The following is a 16,692-nucleotide window of genomic DNA, read 5'->3' as shown; positions in this document are numbered from 1 at the left end:
ATTAAAAACTTATTATTATAATAGAGATTATAATAATGATTAATTTGTCTTATATAATTTTAATTTAAGTTGTTCTTAATTATAGGATTATTGAGAATATAACGTCATTAATTTGGATAAATCAATATATATATATATATATATATATATATATATATATATATATTACTGTATTGCTTTCATCTCAAGGGTTCACTGTGATCTATGTTGTAGGTTGTGGTTGATCGATTATCTAAGGTAACTCATTTCATGCCATTGAAGACTGACTATACTAGCAAAGTTGTAGCAGAGACTTTTGGCTCTAAGGAAGAATCAGAAACTTGAATTGAGATATTTTGGTCCTTTGAATATGCAGATAGTAGGAAAGGTTGCTCATAAATTAAAGCTTCCAGATTCAGATAGAATTCATATAATATTCCATGTTTCTCAACTGAAATTGTACAGAGAAAATCATGATCAACTGAATAATAAAAAATGGACATGTGGAGGAAGGCATGAAAAGCAATGAGAGGCAAAGGCGCACGATGGAAAAGTCCATTGTTCAGTGTCATGCTGAGAATCCAGGTCCAGCTGAAGAGGCTGTCTTCTATTACCTTCAGACATAAACACGGATAATGTAAATAAGAAAGTGTGATTAGCACATGGCTCGTCTGCTTCCATTTAAATTATTAACTTAAAAATCAATACCCCACAAAAGAATGAGTGGATTCGTCATAAAAACTTCAGCATACAAACTTTGTAGAGCTGCATCTTCAGATTTTTCCAATTAAATGGCGATGCTAAAGCTTCACAATGTCAATTGCCATTGCAGCATGCTGCATGTTTAGATTAAAAATGTGAGATATTAAACAAATTAAACATAAATTATTGTTCATACATATTGATTTAACAGATAACAAAAAGACAAGTCGTAGAAAAATGTTTGATTTGAAAAAAGAATTATATTATTGTCAATTAACAAATCATTTAATAAAACTCATTCACTGCAAGATCTAAACTCAATCACATAAAGAATTAGTACTACTCTCTACCCAAAATCTTAAGAAAATAGATTAATGAATCTTTCATCTTTACATAGTGTTCTACTTTCTCAGATCTATTCAATTTGGATCTCCAACATTTAAACAGTTCTGTGTCGGGTTCCATCCAATATAAACCAAGTTTTCCTTCATATTTGTTCATATTTGCTCTAGATTAATATTTGGTCTAGATTAATATTTGGTTTTCCTTCAATGAATGGTAGTTTTTCTAAATCTTTGTTAATTGGCATTCTTTGTTAGAATTTTATATTTTTTGATTTTAGGATTCTCAGAAAGAAAGAAAAAAAAAAAAAAAAGAGATGCAACTGAGAAGAATATTTGGAGTTGAATAAAGAGATTGACAACAACAACAGTGGTGCATAGAATTGGAGTTGAGTAGTTTGAGCAATCATTGTTGCTGCTAATTGAAGGCTTACTCAGAACCTGCTGAATCCACAGACATTCAACCTGTTTCTGCCCAATTTCATTTTCATTAGAATGCATTCAATTCATCTTCTTCATTCTGAATTGAAAAAGCCAAAACAAGATCATGTGCATTCAGTTTTCAGCCTTGCATCATACTAGTTTCAGTTTTTAATGTAGAATTTTCTCTTATTAAGAGTTAAACATGATTCTTTTATTCATAGAAATTGAATATAGGTATAGTAGGAGGTTTTCAACAACCCACACACACTACTCAGCTAATTGAGTTAGATGACCCCTGTGGTAAACATGATTTTCTTATATAGTTGCTAATTTTTGTTTACCTTTACTATTATCCTTCTTAGGCCAATGTTCTTCAAAACATAAAAGGCTTTTAATTCTTCCCCTCAATCTTTCATCCTAAAAACAAAAGCACATACACATTCTGAGAATCTTTACCTTTACATGTGATTTTGCAGAAAGGAAACTTCTCCATAACTATAATTTTTATCATGCAAGAAATTACAGAAAATCCATAATTGAACTTTTTCTTTTATGGGTCTTATAATTTAGTAATTGTTTTTTAATAAAAAACAACATTAAAAAATACTATTAAATTTTTTTATTAACTTTATTCAATAGAAAAAAAACAGCCTAAAAATATTATTAAAGTTTTTTAGTAATGTTTATTTTATAAAAAGTAACGTAATTGAAATGTTACTTTAAAACCTTTGGTAGTATTTTTGTAATAAAGGAAATGTTTTAAAAATGTTACTGATATTAACGTTTTACAACATTAAACAAAGGTCACTAAATTATTTATTAAAGAATGAAATAAAATTTTATTTTTAAATAAATATTGATGTTACTTTTATACCATACCATAAATTAATAGTGAGAGAAAAAATTGTAATAAAAGGACTTGGTGATTGAGAAAAGATCGAAGTACATACACGGTAAAAGCTTCTTATATGATTCCTGTAATGTATAGACATGATTCCAAAAGTTATGTAGAGTGACCAAGTCCAGTTAATTATATAGTTATACATCATGAGTTAAACACATAAAAATCTTATTTTAATGTGTAACGTGCAAAAGATTTAGAAGATAAAAGAACTAGAATGAATAAAAATTTAAAAGTAAAAGATAAACAAATTTAAGTTTTCGAATTTAGTAAAAAAAAATTCTTGACTCGAAAAAAATATTTTCTATATATGAATTCATAAATAGAACCAACCATGCAATTTCTTCACAACAACCGGTCTTTCATCTCATCATTCCACGAATAATAATTTGTACTATTTAAAATATCCATCTTTTATTTTCTTCATCTTTCAAACAAATAAGTTTAATTCCAAACTTAGATATGATGACACTCTAATAGAATGTGAGAAGAATTAGCACCTGTTAGCATGTGCACATCTAATTTTGAACTTCTGCTTCTTCTTATTACTGAACACTCAAATTTTGAATGTGAGAAATCTTTTCCCAATCTTTGCCTTCTGTCTTCTGACAACTATGTTTGAGCAATGGACATCTCCAAATATCAAGAGAGGAGATGGATTTGGGCAGACCCTCTTCAGGTAAGCATTGGAGGTTAGGGCAATCACCAAGTGTGAGAGAGGAGACGTTATAGAGAAGCTTGTAGTCTAGCTTTTTGAGATTTTGACAACAATTGATTGTTAAAGAAGTAAGAGAAGGTGGCAGCAAAACTTCATCAGAAAAAGACTCCACATCAAGAGATTTAATATATAAGCTTTGAAGACATGTGTTGACATCCAAGGTATCTCGTAGGGACGCGATAAGTTTTAAACTTGAGAGAGACACGAGTTTTAAGTTTGATGGCAAACCTCCATCTGGGAACTTCTCCACTTTTGGACAACCAATTATATGCAGTTCAATAAGGGATGGAAGCAAGATTTGCATGCGCTTTGGCAACAACTCTAAATTCTCCTCTTGCCGAATGTCAATTATTTGTACAAATGGTGCAAATGATTCAAACTGAGGACATTTACATATTGACATTTTCTTGAGATGATTATGAGCGTGCTCTTGTGAAATTCTTTGTAGGTTTTGGCATCCTTCCAGACTAAGAAAACGGAGCATTGGAAAGAAATTTAGCTGAAAGATTGTAAGAGAGTGACAACCACCAACAATTATCATATCTTGAATGAAATCATAATGAGTCATGGGAATATTCACAAGTGGGCATGAGTGAGTATTCAACGATTCAAGCGCTGATGTGTCTACATTGTGTTCCCTAATGATGAGGTTATCACATGTCTCAATAGATAGGGCCTTTAAATGAAGAAGTTGTTCTGACAGACCTTTCAACTTGGGACAATCATGGATAACAAGTTGTTCAACACGTGGAAAAGAAGTAGTTTTACATTCCCATTCTTCCCATTCCTTCATGTCGAAGAATATCAATCTTTCCAAGCACTTGAATGAAGAAGAGTTGCTCCCATAAAATTCAGCACCAATGCTCACTATTCCATCAAGTCCTGTAATCTTGAGGGTCTTCAGAGATGACAATAGTCCAAGGGAAGGCAAACATAAGCAATATTTACAATCCTTTAACTCTAAGGATACCAAATTTGATAACAAATTATCGAATACCCAACTTGGGAATTGTGTACCACCATAGTTGTTGATTTTTAAACTCTTCAATTGTTTAGAAGGTTGTAGATTCTCAAGCGCTTTCTTCTCTTTTCTTGGATCATCGGGGATGTGATTATGATTCCATATTAGCTTTAGCTCCACAAGGTGTTTATTTTTCAAATTTGCTTCTAATGCATCCAAAGGATTCACAATATTTTGCAGGTCACTAATTGATAGCCTTCCATGAAGATTTAGTCCTCCTAGTTGCTTGATCTCATTATTTCTATTAACATAAAACTTATTCAGTACTTGAAGATTCTTCAACTCTCCAAAATGCATTGGCATCTTTGTCACTTGTGTACGTTCAAATTCCAGACAACGCAATTTGGTGAGTTTATGCAAACTTGAAGGCAATTCCTTAAAATGAAAACAACCATTCAACCTCAATATCAACAAGTTATAAAGCAAACCTACTGAATCGGGTAGTTTTTGTATACTAGTAAGAGAAAGGTCCAATGAATGGAGATGTTTAAGATCACCAACAGAATCAGGAACCTCATCGAGTTCAATATATCCATTCAAAGATAAGACGCGTAAATATTTTAACTTGGAGAACAATTCATGTATTCTCTCGAATAGACAAGGAGGACCGCCACCTCTAATATTTGTAATATGAACAAATGAACGCAGTCTTTTAGCATTAGTTAAACTCCCAAAACCATCAAAATATCTTGCGTATTTGAATGAAAATGAAAAATGACGGGTTGTTTTGGGTATACAGCTTCCTTTATCAAATTTCAACCTGAAACAGAAGTCTGCACAAACATATTTTGCCAAATCATTCAGAAGGTCATGCATGAGGAATCGCATTCGGGAGCTTGATTGAAGAAAGAAAGACCTAGTTAATAGATCATCAAAATACTGTTCACCTATTTCTTGTACATTCTTGTTTTGTTGAGAATGATGGAGAAAACCTTCCCCCATCCACAGCAAAATTAATTTCTTCTTGTCAAATTCATAATCTTTTGGAAATAACGCACAATAAGCAAAGCACCTCTTGAGATGAGAAGGAAGGTGCTGATAACTCAATAATAGAGCAGGAATAATTTCAACTTCTTTCGGTAAGTCCCATATGTTGTTTTCCAATACGCTTTGCCAATCTAAAATGGATGACTTTGTGCGGAGAAGACTTCCAATTGTTTTTAAAGCAAGAGGTAATCCTTTGCACTTTTCAACTATCCTTCTACCAATCTCTTTTTTCACATCATTCAATTCAAGATCATCATCTTTCAAAGCTTGTTTGTTAAAAACTTTCCAGCATTCATCCTCTTCTAATTGCTTTAGGTGATGCACTTTAGATCTCATATTAGAAGCAACTTTCTCAACACGTGTTGTGACAAGAATTCTACTTCCTGGAGCCCCATAGCTAAGAGGAGTTCGCACAGCTTCCCATTTTTCCAGCCTTTCGTTCCAAACATCATCCAAAACAAGAAGAAATTTCCTTCCTGATATTTTTTCTTTCAATCTTCCATGAACCATTTCTAGGTCTCCGCTATCATCTTTAGATTTAGTAATTGCCTCAAGAATTGATTTTGTCACTGTCAAAACATCAAAATGATCGGAAACACAAACCCAAGCTCTGATATAAAATTTAGCCTCCTCAATCTTTGGGTCATTATATACATGTTGGGCAAGTGTGGTCTTACCCAATCCACCCATGCCCACTATGGAAAGTATGGATAGGTGATTATGATTGTCGGTTTCAGATGTGAGCCAATTAATGATCATTTCTTTGTCAACATCTCTGCCATAAATAACACTTTCAACCACCAAAGAAGATGATGGCAATTTCTGTGACAGTTTACTTCCTGATCTATCACCAGAGTAAGTACTCTCTTTCAAACCAAGAGAACCTTTTTGCTTTGCAAGATATTCTAATTTTTCTAGGAGTTCTTTCATCTCTAATTCAATTTTCTTGTTTAACGAACTGAAAGTAGAGTTGAAGAAATTTGATACCTTGTNAGTAAAGGTTTNAGNTTCGGATTNAGCTTCCACTTGGNATCTNGTGAGTTCATAATCTATTTCAGCCAAGAGATCCTCTGCATCAAAGACAGCCTCTTTGACAGAAAAAAGCCATGCTTTAACGTGTGGATCTGTGAACTGCTTCTGTTCTGCATCATGAGCNAGAGCGTTGATGGAGTGGAGCATGATGTTCAAGTTGCCGAGCAGCTTCTCATCAAGTTTTCTTCGACGAAAGAAGTCAACGAATTGAGGAGAAGCCAGCCTGTCGAATGCAACCTGAAGAAAAGCAGAAAGAAGAGCACCACCAACAAGTTCTGCTGCCATGATAGGAGTTGAATTGGAATGGATGCTGGATGGAAGTGTGTAATGTGAAAATGATATTTAGGACTGTAATTTAGTGCCGGAAAGGATTCTACACCAACGAAATGGGTAGTTGGCTATTTTGCGACGAAGACTTGACTTTAAGGATGGTGGAACATTTGATAAGTTTTATTCATCATTATAAAATGTGAGCAGTTTGATATTTATTCAATGGTTGTGATGAATGAAAGTATGAAATCCTGATGGAAAGGGAGTTATGGGACCCAGTGAAGCAATAACTGTTCAGCCTTTCTAATATACAAATGTTCAGACAGCTGTAATGCATGAATGGATGTCTGACAATAAGAAATCAGCAAGTGACATCTGACTTGCTTTTACATTATTTTGAAAAAAAAAAAAAACTTAAAAATCATAATTGAGTAAAAAAATAAGTGAGAAGTTGAGTAGTTAAATGGAAATGTTTTTTACATATTTTCTTAATTTTTTATAACAACTATTTGGATGTAGTGTCTCTCAACCGTGAAGGTCATTATAGTTGGTAATTATGAACACAAACAAACTGCATTAATACACTCCCTGTTTTAAAAAAAAAAAATTATCAAATCAAACATAAAAAATAAGTGATAATCAACTAACAAATAAGTGAGTAGTTATATTGTATTTCTTTCCACAAGTTCATTACCATTATATACATTAAGCTGGACATGAACAAACTTCAAACCAATTTCAATTAAATGTCAAATACAATTCCTTAGAATATAACTTTATATGATCTACCTTATTTTATAATAATATGTTCCAATAAATAACAATGTACATTAATAAGTTGGAATAAATAAATCTAAGTTTGAAAACATTCTTTTTTTCTAACGTTGTCTTCATCTGGTATCCAATCCCACACATTTCTCTCTAATATTTGTACTTATTCCTAAAAAAAATATTATTTTATCATAATAGGTCATAGTTAACTCGCAGAACATAAAAGCACAGCATTAAAGTATGTAACAAAAGTTGATATTATTGAATCTTTATTCAGACATGTTTTTCCATCATATTTAGGAAGATCATCTCACAACCATATATGCAACACTTTCAGTACCATATACACAAATTATTCAAACTTTAACAAACTTAAATAATGGACACAGATAAAGTAACTCACAAAATCAACCATTAAGACATCTTCTAAAGCAATCAATGCATGACGAAAGTACGTCGTGTAGTCACCTAAAGTCCACAAACATCTATTTACCTTCATCCTCTGATAGTTGTTAATGACATGGGTCTACAATAAAAATCGAAAAATTACAACAAACTGGTTTCTTATGAAAACTTTACTAATGAATTTATAACATTACTTATATTGTATATAAAGGACTAAAGGCATGATCTACTTGAGAAGCAAAATATACAATAATGATTTCAATCACTTATGAGCTTATTTAACTAAGAGTTACAATTTAGAAATGTGACTTAAAAGACATTTATAACAGTCATGATACTTTCATATGTATGATCTTTAAGTTATAAAGTCATCTTTAAGTTATAAAATCATGATAACGTGACGTAAAGACATTATGTGTATAAGATTTGGAGAGTTGAAGTCATCATCTTACAAAAACATTTTCCAAGAATTATTTTAATCGATCACGATTGAGCTGCTAATTGAAAGTCATCTTACTTCCTCTATGACTGTTAATTTAGATAACTGGTATTAATGGTTTTAGTGGTATTTTGATTTATCTATGACAAGTTGAAAAATTTTATAGCCTCAGACGGTGCAGTTATTTTACAATGAAAACATAAAACAATTACCTCTTTTTAAGTATCATGAACTTTAAGTCCTCTTGAATAAACTATTTTCATGTAGTTGCAACTGTAGAAATTCTTCCATTAACAAATACAATGACCGTTTTCGGTACAACAAATACTCAAGCTTTACATAGCTAATCTACATCAGGTAACTGCTACACAAATTATCTTCTTCTAATTTTATAAACAAATAAAAACCAAGGAAGAAAAGAAAAAAATTAAAATTAAAAGCTATTGGCAATTCTCACTACTTCAATTCTCCTTCCCAGGTCAGCAAGAAATCAAATAGAATTTCAAGGGTCAAAGAATATATGTTTAGAAGCATTTACATTTCACAGCTCCCTTTGCTTCAATCTCTCTCTGAGGTGTATTAGTTTTCCTTGGACCTGTTTAGGTAAATCATCATCAGATAAGCCAATTTCAATCCCTTCTACTTGTTTTCTCTGTATAATATCATGGTACATTGGAAGAAACCGACTTTGGAAAGACCTATAGGAGAAATANGGTAGCAGCACACACACAACAACCAAAAGGGTTACTAGCCAATAGAGACCACTGGGAGCACATGCTTCCACAAAAACCTTGTAAGATGTTGTCGATATTCCTGGAGATAAGTAACCATAGACCAACACAAATACATACCAGAAGGCTATGCTGCCCCATATAAAAAAATGTTGTATCCAAGTAAAGTAATTGATGGATAATGCCATTTGGCAATTCACAGTCCACACCACACATGTATACATTGTGACCCCAAGTATTTCAAAATCAACCACCTTACCATCTCTTCTGAAGGCTTGATTCAACACAGAATTAGTGGTTAAGAAGAATATTACTAAAGAACTAAGGACTCCATTCAACATCCACCCTAGAATCCGGGGCCAGCTGAACAGGGTGTCTTCTATTCCCTCTAGATATAGAAAGGGATACTGTAAAACAGACCATATGATTATTGATTAGCACAGAATCTTGGCTTTCAACCAATTGTTATTTAAAATCAAGAGCCATAAAAGAAGTCAGTAGACATGTCAGCCATACAATAGCATTAGAATTTTAAAGTCTAATGTGTTAGCTAGATTTCATCCTAAAATCAATGTTGCTATACAACCATTATAGTGCCACCATAATGCTTAAAATCAACTTGTACCAAGTGAAGTTTTCAATCCTGGAATACCTAGGTAGTACACAGAGATTGTATATAGGCTCTAATGTAAATAGTTAGATTTCATCATAATGTTAGATTTCATCTTAAAACCAATTGACATTGAATGTAAATAGTTTTCTTCCACAAAATAAAAAAACTATTGACATACAAACTAGTTTAGTTAAATAATAGATTTTACCTTTAGGCAAATTAAAAAAAAGCTATATATATAGTACCTTTAGGCAAAGTTTGGCAGAAACATCTTGATCAAAAACACCTAGAGCGATCACTGGAAGTGAAGTGAAGAAGACATTGTAAAATGACATGTACCAATCATTGTAAGCAGCTTGACCAGAGAAAGAAGCATACGCCTCAAACCAAAAAAGGGTAAATCCAAATGCAATGGTTTTATAGAAAAAATAGCATATCTGCATAAAAAAATTCAACAAGTTATCAGCAGAAATTTTTTTGTGGACAAAGTTGCCTATTTTTTATCTAGACAAGTATGATCCCAAACATATGTACTCTTACATAGCAGACTGAAAATTGTAAGATCTTTTTCCTCTGGACTACACAACTCTACTCATGGAAAGTAAAAATTTTGAGAAAAAAGGGAAAATAATTAATAAGTTTTATACAGCTGTCTCTTTCTTATGTTAACAGACTTCTATGTAAGAAGCAACTAGAACTTTTTGTAAAACTAGTTTTCAAATAATCAAATAAAGTTTTTTTTTCTATCTTTTAAGTTACTTCTTGAATTTTGTTATTCTCTCTTCTCTGTAACTTCAGAAAATTTAGGAAACTAAAGTTGAACTGTGAAAGCATTGAGTAGGTGAACACTAAATCTTTAAGAATGAGAAATAGATGGATGCATGGTTTTACCATCATTGATATACGCCGATAACACCAATGACCATGTACCAACAAAAGTCGCTCTAGAAACCGGAATTGAGCTATTGCAAAATCACTTGCCATTACAGCCTGCAGACAACATTTATTCACAGATATCAGAAATTGTGACCCTGTCATTCAAACTCAATTCATCATTAGCTTATTATACAAAAAAAAAAAATGTACATTCAGAAATCTTAATAATGTGTTTAGGACTGCTGTGTGGAATAGTTGTTACTAAATCAAATACTTTTATATACCTATTACTTGTTATTTAGTGATGCTTACTTGTATGGAAAGGGAGGTCCTCGTATAAAAAGTAATGGGCAAGATAACCGATAAGACTAGACAGTAATGTTATCCTGTTAAGAATATTTCCAGCATTCCTCTTCAAGGTAATGAATAGATATTAAATGTCAATCACACCCAACTTGGATCTGTGTCCATAAAATGTGTTCAATCCAAAGGCTGAATGATAAGATCACTCCATTCACCAAATCCAATATAGAAAATTAAAACTAACTTCATCACAATGCTGAATTTTCTGAGTTTAGGCACTACCTACGTGGCATTTGATTGTCATAAAACATTTTCATTGGGTTTCGCACATGAACACAGTTTCGTAAAATTAGTCATCTCTAAAAACTCTATTCTATACATAATACCATTACTGATAACTTATGTTACATGCATGTTGGTCTCACAGCTTGGTTGATTATGGTCAAGTGAATTTCTCCATAATTTGAAATAATTCAAATGCAATGACATAGTAATACCACATGTTAAGCAGCACAAAAGAGTTAAGAACATATAGACCTGCTAAGATTAAGGGTACATTAAGGTAAAAAACTCTTATTTAAGAACATCACCAAGAAGTTATTATCTCATATAAGATCTTTTGCCATAAATTTGAATATAGAAGTAACTGGAATAGGCTAATAAGAACATCTTCAGACCTGCATCCCTTCAGCACCACTAATACCAACTCCAATATCAGCCTCCTGAAGCATGCCAACATCATTTGCCCCATCTCCAATAGATAAGGTTGTCTTTCCCGTTCCCAATTTTACCAACCTTGTAACCTGCATATTTTTTTGGCTGACATGATTATAACATTTTAACAACCCAAGCTATGATTATACTCAACTATCCAATAAATTTATATTATTTATATGACAGAAATTCAAATTGCACACCCATAGTACTCACCCGAGCCTTCTGTTTGGATGAAGATCGGCAACAGATGACAGAAGCACAATTAATGGCAAGCTCAAAGAAGGACCTTTCCAAATTCTTGTTAAGAGAATAATCCAAGGACTTTCCATCGATTTTAAGGCCAAACCCAGAAGAACTTCCTTTATTTGCATTAGAACTCTCTTTTGCAGAGTTAATTTGTGAGATTCCTTCTCCAATTTGTTTCTTAATGCTTTCAAGAGAAGCCTAAGAAACTTTTGTATCAAAGATCTACAATAATGACAGAAAATTAAATTCCAAAAAACTTCTAAGGCGTGTACCTTTGCTAAAGCCTGCTTGTCCCCTTGTTTTTCCAAGTATAGGATATCTGAGGAATCAAGAGTGATCACTATTTGTTTCATGTCTTTCCTAAGTAAACTGCAAGCATACCTGTACAAAGAAAAGGGTGGAAAATAAATTCAATTTTACAGAACCTTCTCATAAAAAGAATCTAGAACAAGCCTTGCTAATGTACCCTATGTTGACAGCAGTTTCCATCTTGTCTCCAGTCAATACCCATAACTTGATTTTTGCCCGTGCAAGCTTTTCGATACACTCAGGAACTGTATTTCCATGTCAAATAAGCTCTATTAACTAATCTAGAACAAAGGTGTTTAATAACTCATTTTTTTTCCCTGTTTCAGCGGTCTATGTCTGGAGCCGAAATTCATTTTGTCAGAAACTTCTATTTTATTCTCACTGGGTATATAAATTTTCGAAAGTTGCCTTCATTCAAATCACCCCTAGTCCACTTTAATTTCACAACATCTAGAAATATGGCTTAAATAAAACTTAGACAACTCTCACTTTACAATTTGATTCTGTGAGATTGAGTTCGACCCTTTGTTCAAATTCTAAAAATAATAAATGCAAAGACTTGCATAATTAGAATTAGGAAGATTAAAAAGTTTGTACTTACCCCCTATTGCAGTCTATCCTCAACTGCAGTAGCACCAAGAAGTATCAAATCTCTTTCCATCCTATCAGCAGCGGCATCCACAATGCATCTCAGTCTTCTGTTACAGAAGTTTTGACCTTTGAAAACTCCTTATCCCATAACTTATATTCTTCTTCATCAAGTTCACGGTATGTGACTACAAGGGTTCTTAAACCAGCCTCGGCATACCTTTTGATATGATCCCTCGTTTCACTCAAATTGTCTTCCATGTTGTGAGAGCCTTTCAAACATTACACTGAATATATGCAGGGAAGTACACAACTTGACATCAGTACACGCAACTTACTACTAACAACTCCATTATTCAAAAAACATGGGATAAAAGTTGAAACCTGTCTTCACCCTTGCATAGAAGCACTAATTGATTTTCCTCATTCCTCACTATCACTGATATTCTTTTGCGGGAACTGCTGAACTCCAAGACATGCAGAAGCTGGTACACTCTACTAGTCAAAAATTAAACCAACGAACAGTAAATTAAACACAGATTTTTAGAAATATGAAAATGCAACAAAATTATAGTATGATATGTAAGGACTTGCTCAAAGCTTCTTAAATCACTCTCTGTGTGGACCAAATGTATCAAACAGGTTCAAACCTATTATTGACAGAATTTATCTGAAACAAAGACAAAGAATACAAACTAGAAATATATACCACTCAATGGCAGTATATGATTCAAATAATTTATAAAATTTCAAGTAGAATTTTCTCTTAGTTAAAGATGATTCTTGTATTAAGAGGAATTGAATATGGGTACCAGGAGGTTTTCAACAACTCGCGACTCAACCTATCGAGTTATATATGACCCCTGTGGTAAAGATGATTTTCTTATGGGTAAATATTGTTTACATTATTTTTGGTTCTCTTTTTCAAGATATTGAATCCTATGACGTTTACTATTATTCTTTTTCACCCAATATTCTTCCAAACATGAAAGGCTTTTTAATTCTTCCCCTCTATCTTTCATCCTAAAATCAGATTTAAGAGCATAGACGAGAATCTTTACCTTTATATGTGATTTTGCAGAAAGGAAAATTTCCCTACATCTGTACCTATAACTATCCAGAGATAGACACGGATACCATAAACAAGAGCCGAATAGCATGGGATGTCTTGTGCTTCCATTTAAATCATTAAGCTTAAAAATAAAGAGCCGACAAAAGAATGAGTGGATCCATATAATAAATACATTTGCATACAAATTTTACAGAGCTGCATGCTTAGGTTTCGCCAATTAAATGGAATTGCTAAAGCTTCACAATGTTGATTGCCATCACAGATAGCTTCATGTTTAAGACACTGATTTAAGGACATTCTGCAATCGGGTTGGACTGGCCACAGCTTCAATTGACTATGCTAAGTGACTGATGTACTTTACTAATAATAAAGACATGTCTGTGGCATTTATGTGTTTGTGTATGTATATTCTAATAGCTAGTTTGAGAAGCTCTACCATGATATGGAAAATGTTGGAAACACGGAAGCCTGGCTTCTCAGGTTAACATTTTATACAGATGAAATATTCTTTAATACATACAGAAGCAATTTCAATAATTAATAAAAGAATTTGTACCTTTAGACAAAATTTTGCAGAAACAACATGACAGAAGATGCCTAGAGCTATCACTTGAAGTGAAGAAGACATTGGAAGCGATGTGTACCCATCATTGTAAGAAACTTGCTTAAGAAAATCCGAAATTCGGTAATACTTTTGAATTACAAATAAAATTTACATGTCAGTCTCAGGAAGAATAACAGATCAATTCATGAAGAGTCAAGAAGTATTTGTAATTATCTTAGATGAAGGTTGGGGCATCCATAAATTTCGAAAGAGGAGACGTTGCGTAGACCCTTGTAGTCAAGCTTTTTAAGATTTGGGCAAAATAGGATGCTTAGAGAGGTGAGAGAGCGTGGCAGCAAAACTTCACCGGGAAAAGACTCCACCTCCAACTTTTCAATAGTCAAGCTTTTCAGACATGTATTGGCATCCAAAGTGTCTCTCAGGGAGGCGATAAGTTTTAAACTTGAAAGAGACACCTTTTTTACGTTTGATGGCAAACCTCCTTCTGGGAACTTCTCCACTTTTGGACAATCAATTATCTCCAACTCAGTAAGAGACGGAAGCAGGATTTGCATGCGTTTCGGCAACAACTTCAAATTCTCCGCTTCTCGAATTGAAATTATTTGTAGCAACGGTGCAGATAATCCTTCACTTGGAAATGATTCAAATAGACGGCATTCATTAATTCTTAGTACTTTTAGATGAATATGAGTGTGTCCCTGTGAAACTCTTCTGAGGTTTTGGCATCGACTCAATCGAAGTAAACGGAGCTTTGGAAAGAAATCTAGCTCAAAGATGGTAAAAGAGTAGCAGTCACTATTAATCTCCATTTCTTCAAGAAAATCGTAATTGGTCATAGGAATGTGCACAATTGAGCATGAAATAATACTCAAGAGTTGAAGCGAGGATCTGAACATGTTGTTTATGCTAATTGCAAGCTTATTACAGCTATTAATATCTAGATTCTTGAAAGGAAGATGTTGCTCTGGCAGACTTTTCAGCTTGGGACATCGAACAATAACAAGATGTCGAAGATGTGGAAAAGAAGTAGTTTTACATTCCCATTCTTCCCATTCCTTCATGTTGTAAAATTTCAATATTTCCAAGGACTTGAATGAAGAAGAGTTGCTCCCATAAAATTCAGCACCAATGCTCACTAATCCATCAAGTCCTGTAATCTGGAGGGTCTTCAGAGATGACAATTGTCCCAGGGGAGGCAAACATAAGCAATATTTACAATCAGCCAACCATAAGGACACCAAATTTGGTAATGAATTATCGAATACCCAACTTGGGAATTGTGTACCACCATAATTATGGATTGACAAATGTTCCAAGTGTTTGGAAGGTTCTAGATTCTCAAGTACTTTATTTTCTTTTGCTGGATCATCAGATACATGGTTCGAATTCCATTTTAACTCTAGCACCACAAGATGTTTATTTTTCAAATTTGCTTCTAATGCATTCAAAGGATTCACAATATTTTGCACCTCCATAATTGATAGCGTTCCGTGAAGATTGAGTCCTCCTAGTTGCTTAATACTGATGACCTCATTATTTCTATTAACACAAAACGTACTCAGTGCTTGAAGATTCTTCAACTCTCCAAAATTCATTGGCATCTTTGTCACTTTTGTATGTTCAAATTCCAAACAATGCAACTTGGTGAGCATATGCAAATTTGAAGGTAATTCTTCTAGAAATGAACAATAGTTCAACTTCAGTATTAGCAAGTTATAGAGCAAACCTATTGAGTTAGGCAATTTCTGTATATCAGTATGCGAAAGGTCTATTGAACGGAGATGTTTAAGATCACCAACAGAATCATGGACCTCACTAAGCTCAGAATATCCATTCAAAGATAAGACACGTAAAAACTTGAATTTGGAGAACAATTCATGCACCAAAATATTGAATTGACGAAGATCAAAATGATATCTCGTGCCATTTGTAATTGAATGAAAAGAACGCAGTCTTTCAGCGTCTGTTAAACTTCGTAAACCATCAAAATATCCTACGTAATCGAGTGAAAATGAAAAATGACGGGTTGTATTGGGTATACAATTTCCTTTATCAAATTTTAACCTGAAACAAAAGTCTGCACAAACATATTTTGCCAAATCATTCAGAAGGTCATGCATGACGAATCGCATTTCAAAGCCTAATTCAAGAGAGAAGGACCTCGTTAATAGACCGTCCAAATGTTTTTCACCAATTTCACGTGCATTCTTGGTCTGCCGGATTTCAAGGCTTGATTGAAGAAAGAAGGACCTCGTTAATAGATCGTCGAAATATTGTTCACCAATTTCTTGTACATTCTTGATTATTTTAGAGTGGTGAAGAAAACCTTCAGCCATCCATAACAAAACTAATTCCTTCTTGTCAAATTCATAATCTTTTGGAAATAATGCACAATAAGCAAAGCACCTCTTTAGATGAGAAGGAAGGTGCTGATAACTCAATAGTAGAGCAGGGATAATTTCAACTTCTTTTGGTAACTCCCATATGTCGCTTTCCAACACGCTTTTCCAATATGAGCTTGATGACTTTGTTCGGAGAAGACTTCCAATTGTTTTCAAAGCAAGTGGTAATCCTTTGCACTTTTCAACTATTCTTTTACCAATCTCCTTTTTTTCACCATTCAATCGAAGATCATCATCTTTTAGTGCTTGTTTTTCAAAAACTTTCCAGCATTCATCCTCTT

General features: G+C 33.3%; 3 protein-coding genes across 13 annotated transcripts in view; all 3 read right to left on the bottom strand.

Moving 5' to 3' along the window:
• Positions 1–6,564, bottom strand: part of LOC106763269 (putative disease resistance RPP13-like protein 1) — a 34,289-nt gene extending 27,725 nt beyond the window's left edge. For 2 of the 9 annotated variants that reach the window (XM_022781464.1, XM_022781461.1), the window contains exon 1: positions 6,252–6,564. In XM_022781464.1, the coding sequence (XP_022637185.1) occupies positions 6,252–6,389 (138 nt within the window). In that variant the 5' untranslated portion in view covers positions 6,390–6,564. Of the gene's footprint in view, positions 1–215; positions 594–687; positions 816–1,271; positions 1,543–1,836; positions 1,863–2,846 lie in introns of those variants that run through there. The other 7 variants (XM_022781448.1, XM_022781450.1, XM_014647482.2 and 4 more) reach the window with 7 other exon arrangements.
• Positions 6,565–8,268: 1,704 nt separating this feature from the next.
• On the bottom strand, positions 8,269–12,723 carry LOC106753942 (probable phospholipid-transporting ATPase 8). 3 transcript variants are annotated; one of them, XM_022781502.1, is made up of 8 exons: positions 12,386–12,723; positions 11,942–12,029; positions 11,748–11,856; positions 11,443–11,673; positions 11,190–11,315; positions 10,225–10,323; positions 9,579–9,770; positions 8,269–8,584 (listed from the first exon to the last, which is right to left on the bottom strand). In XM_022781502.1, the coding sequence occupies exons 2-8, from the start codon at positions 11,962–11,964 to the stop codon at positions 8,531–8,533; spliced, it is 834 nt and encodes a 277-aa protein (XP_022637223.1). In that variant the 5' UTR covers positions 11,965–12,029; positions 12,386–12,723; the 3' UTR covers positions 8,269–8,530. The 3 variants fall into 3 exon arrangements, with proteins under 3 accessions (XP_022637223.1, XP_022637218.1, XP_022637220.1); XM_022781497.1 differs by having other exon boundaries at positions 8,275–9,127; XM_022781499.1 differs by lacking the exon at positions 11,942–12,029 and having other exon boundaries at positions 8,275–9,127.
• A 69-nt stretch (positions 12,724–12,792) lies between these two features.
• The window catches only part of LOC111240501 (putative disease resistance protein At3g14460), a 4,932-nt gene continuing 1,032 nt past the window's right edge, over positions 12,793–16,692 (bottom strand). The window contains exons 2-3 of the mRNA XM_022785507.1: positions 14,001–16,687; positions 12,793–12,867 (exon numbers count right to left, since the gene is read on the bottom strand). Of these exons, the coding sequence (XP_022641228.1) occupies positions 14,219–16,687 (2,469 nt within the window). The 3' untranslated portion in view covers positions 12,793–12,867; positions 14,001–14,218. The remainder of the gene's footprint in view (positions 12,868–14,000; positions 16,688–16,692) is intronic.

This window comes from Vigna radiata, chromosome 1, assembly GCF_000741045.1.
Source record: "Vigna radiata var. radiata cultivar VC1973A chromosome 1, Vradiata_ver6, whole genome shotgun sequence".
NCBI lineage: Eukaryota > Viridiplantae > Streptophyta > Magnoliopsida > Fabales > Fabaceae > Vigna > Vigna radiata.
The sequence above is the reverse complement of the archived record's forward strand: the minus strand, read 5'-3'. Positions and strand labels throughout refer to the sequence as shown.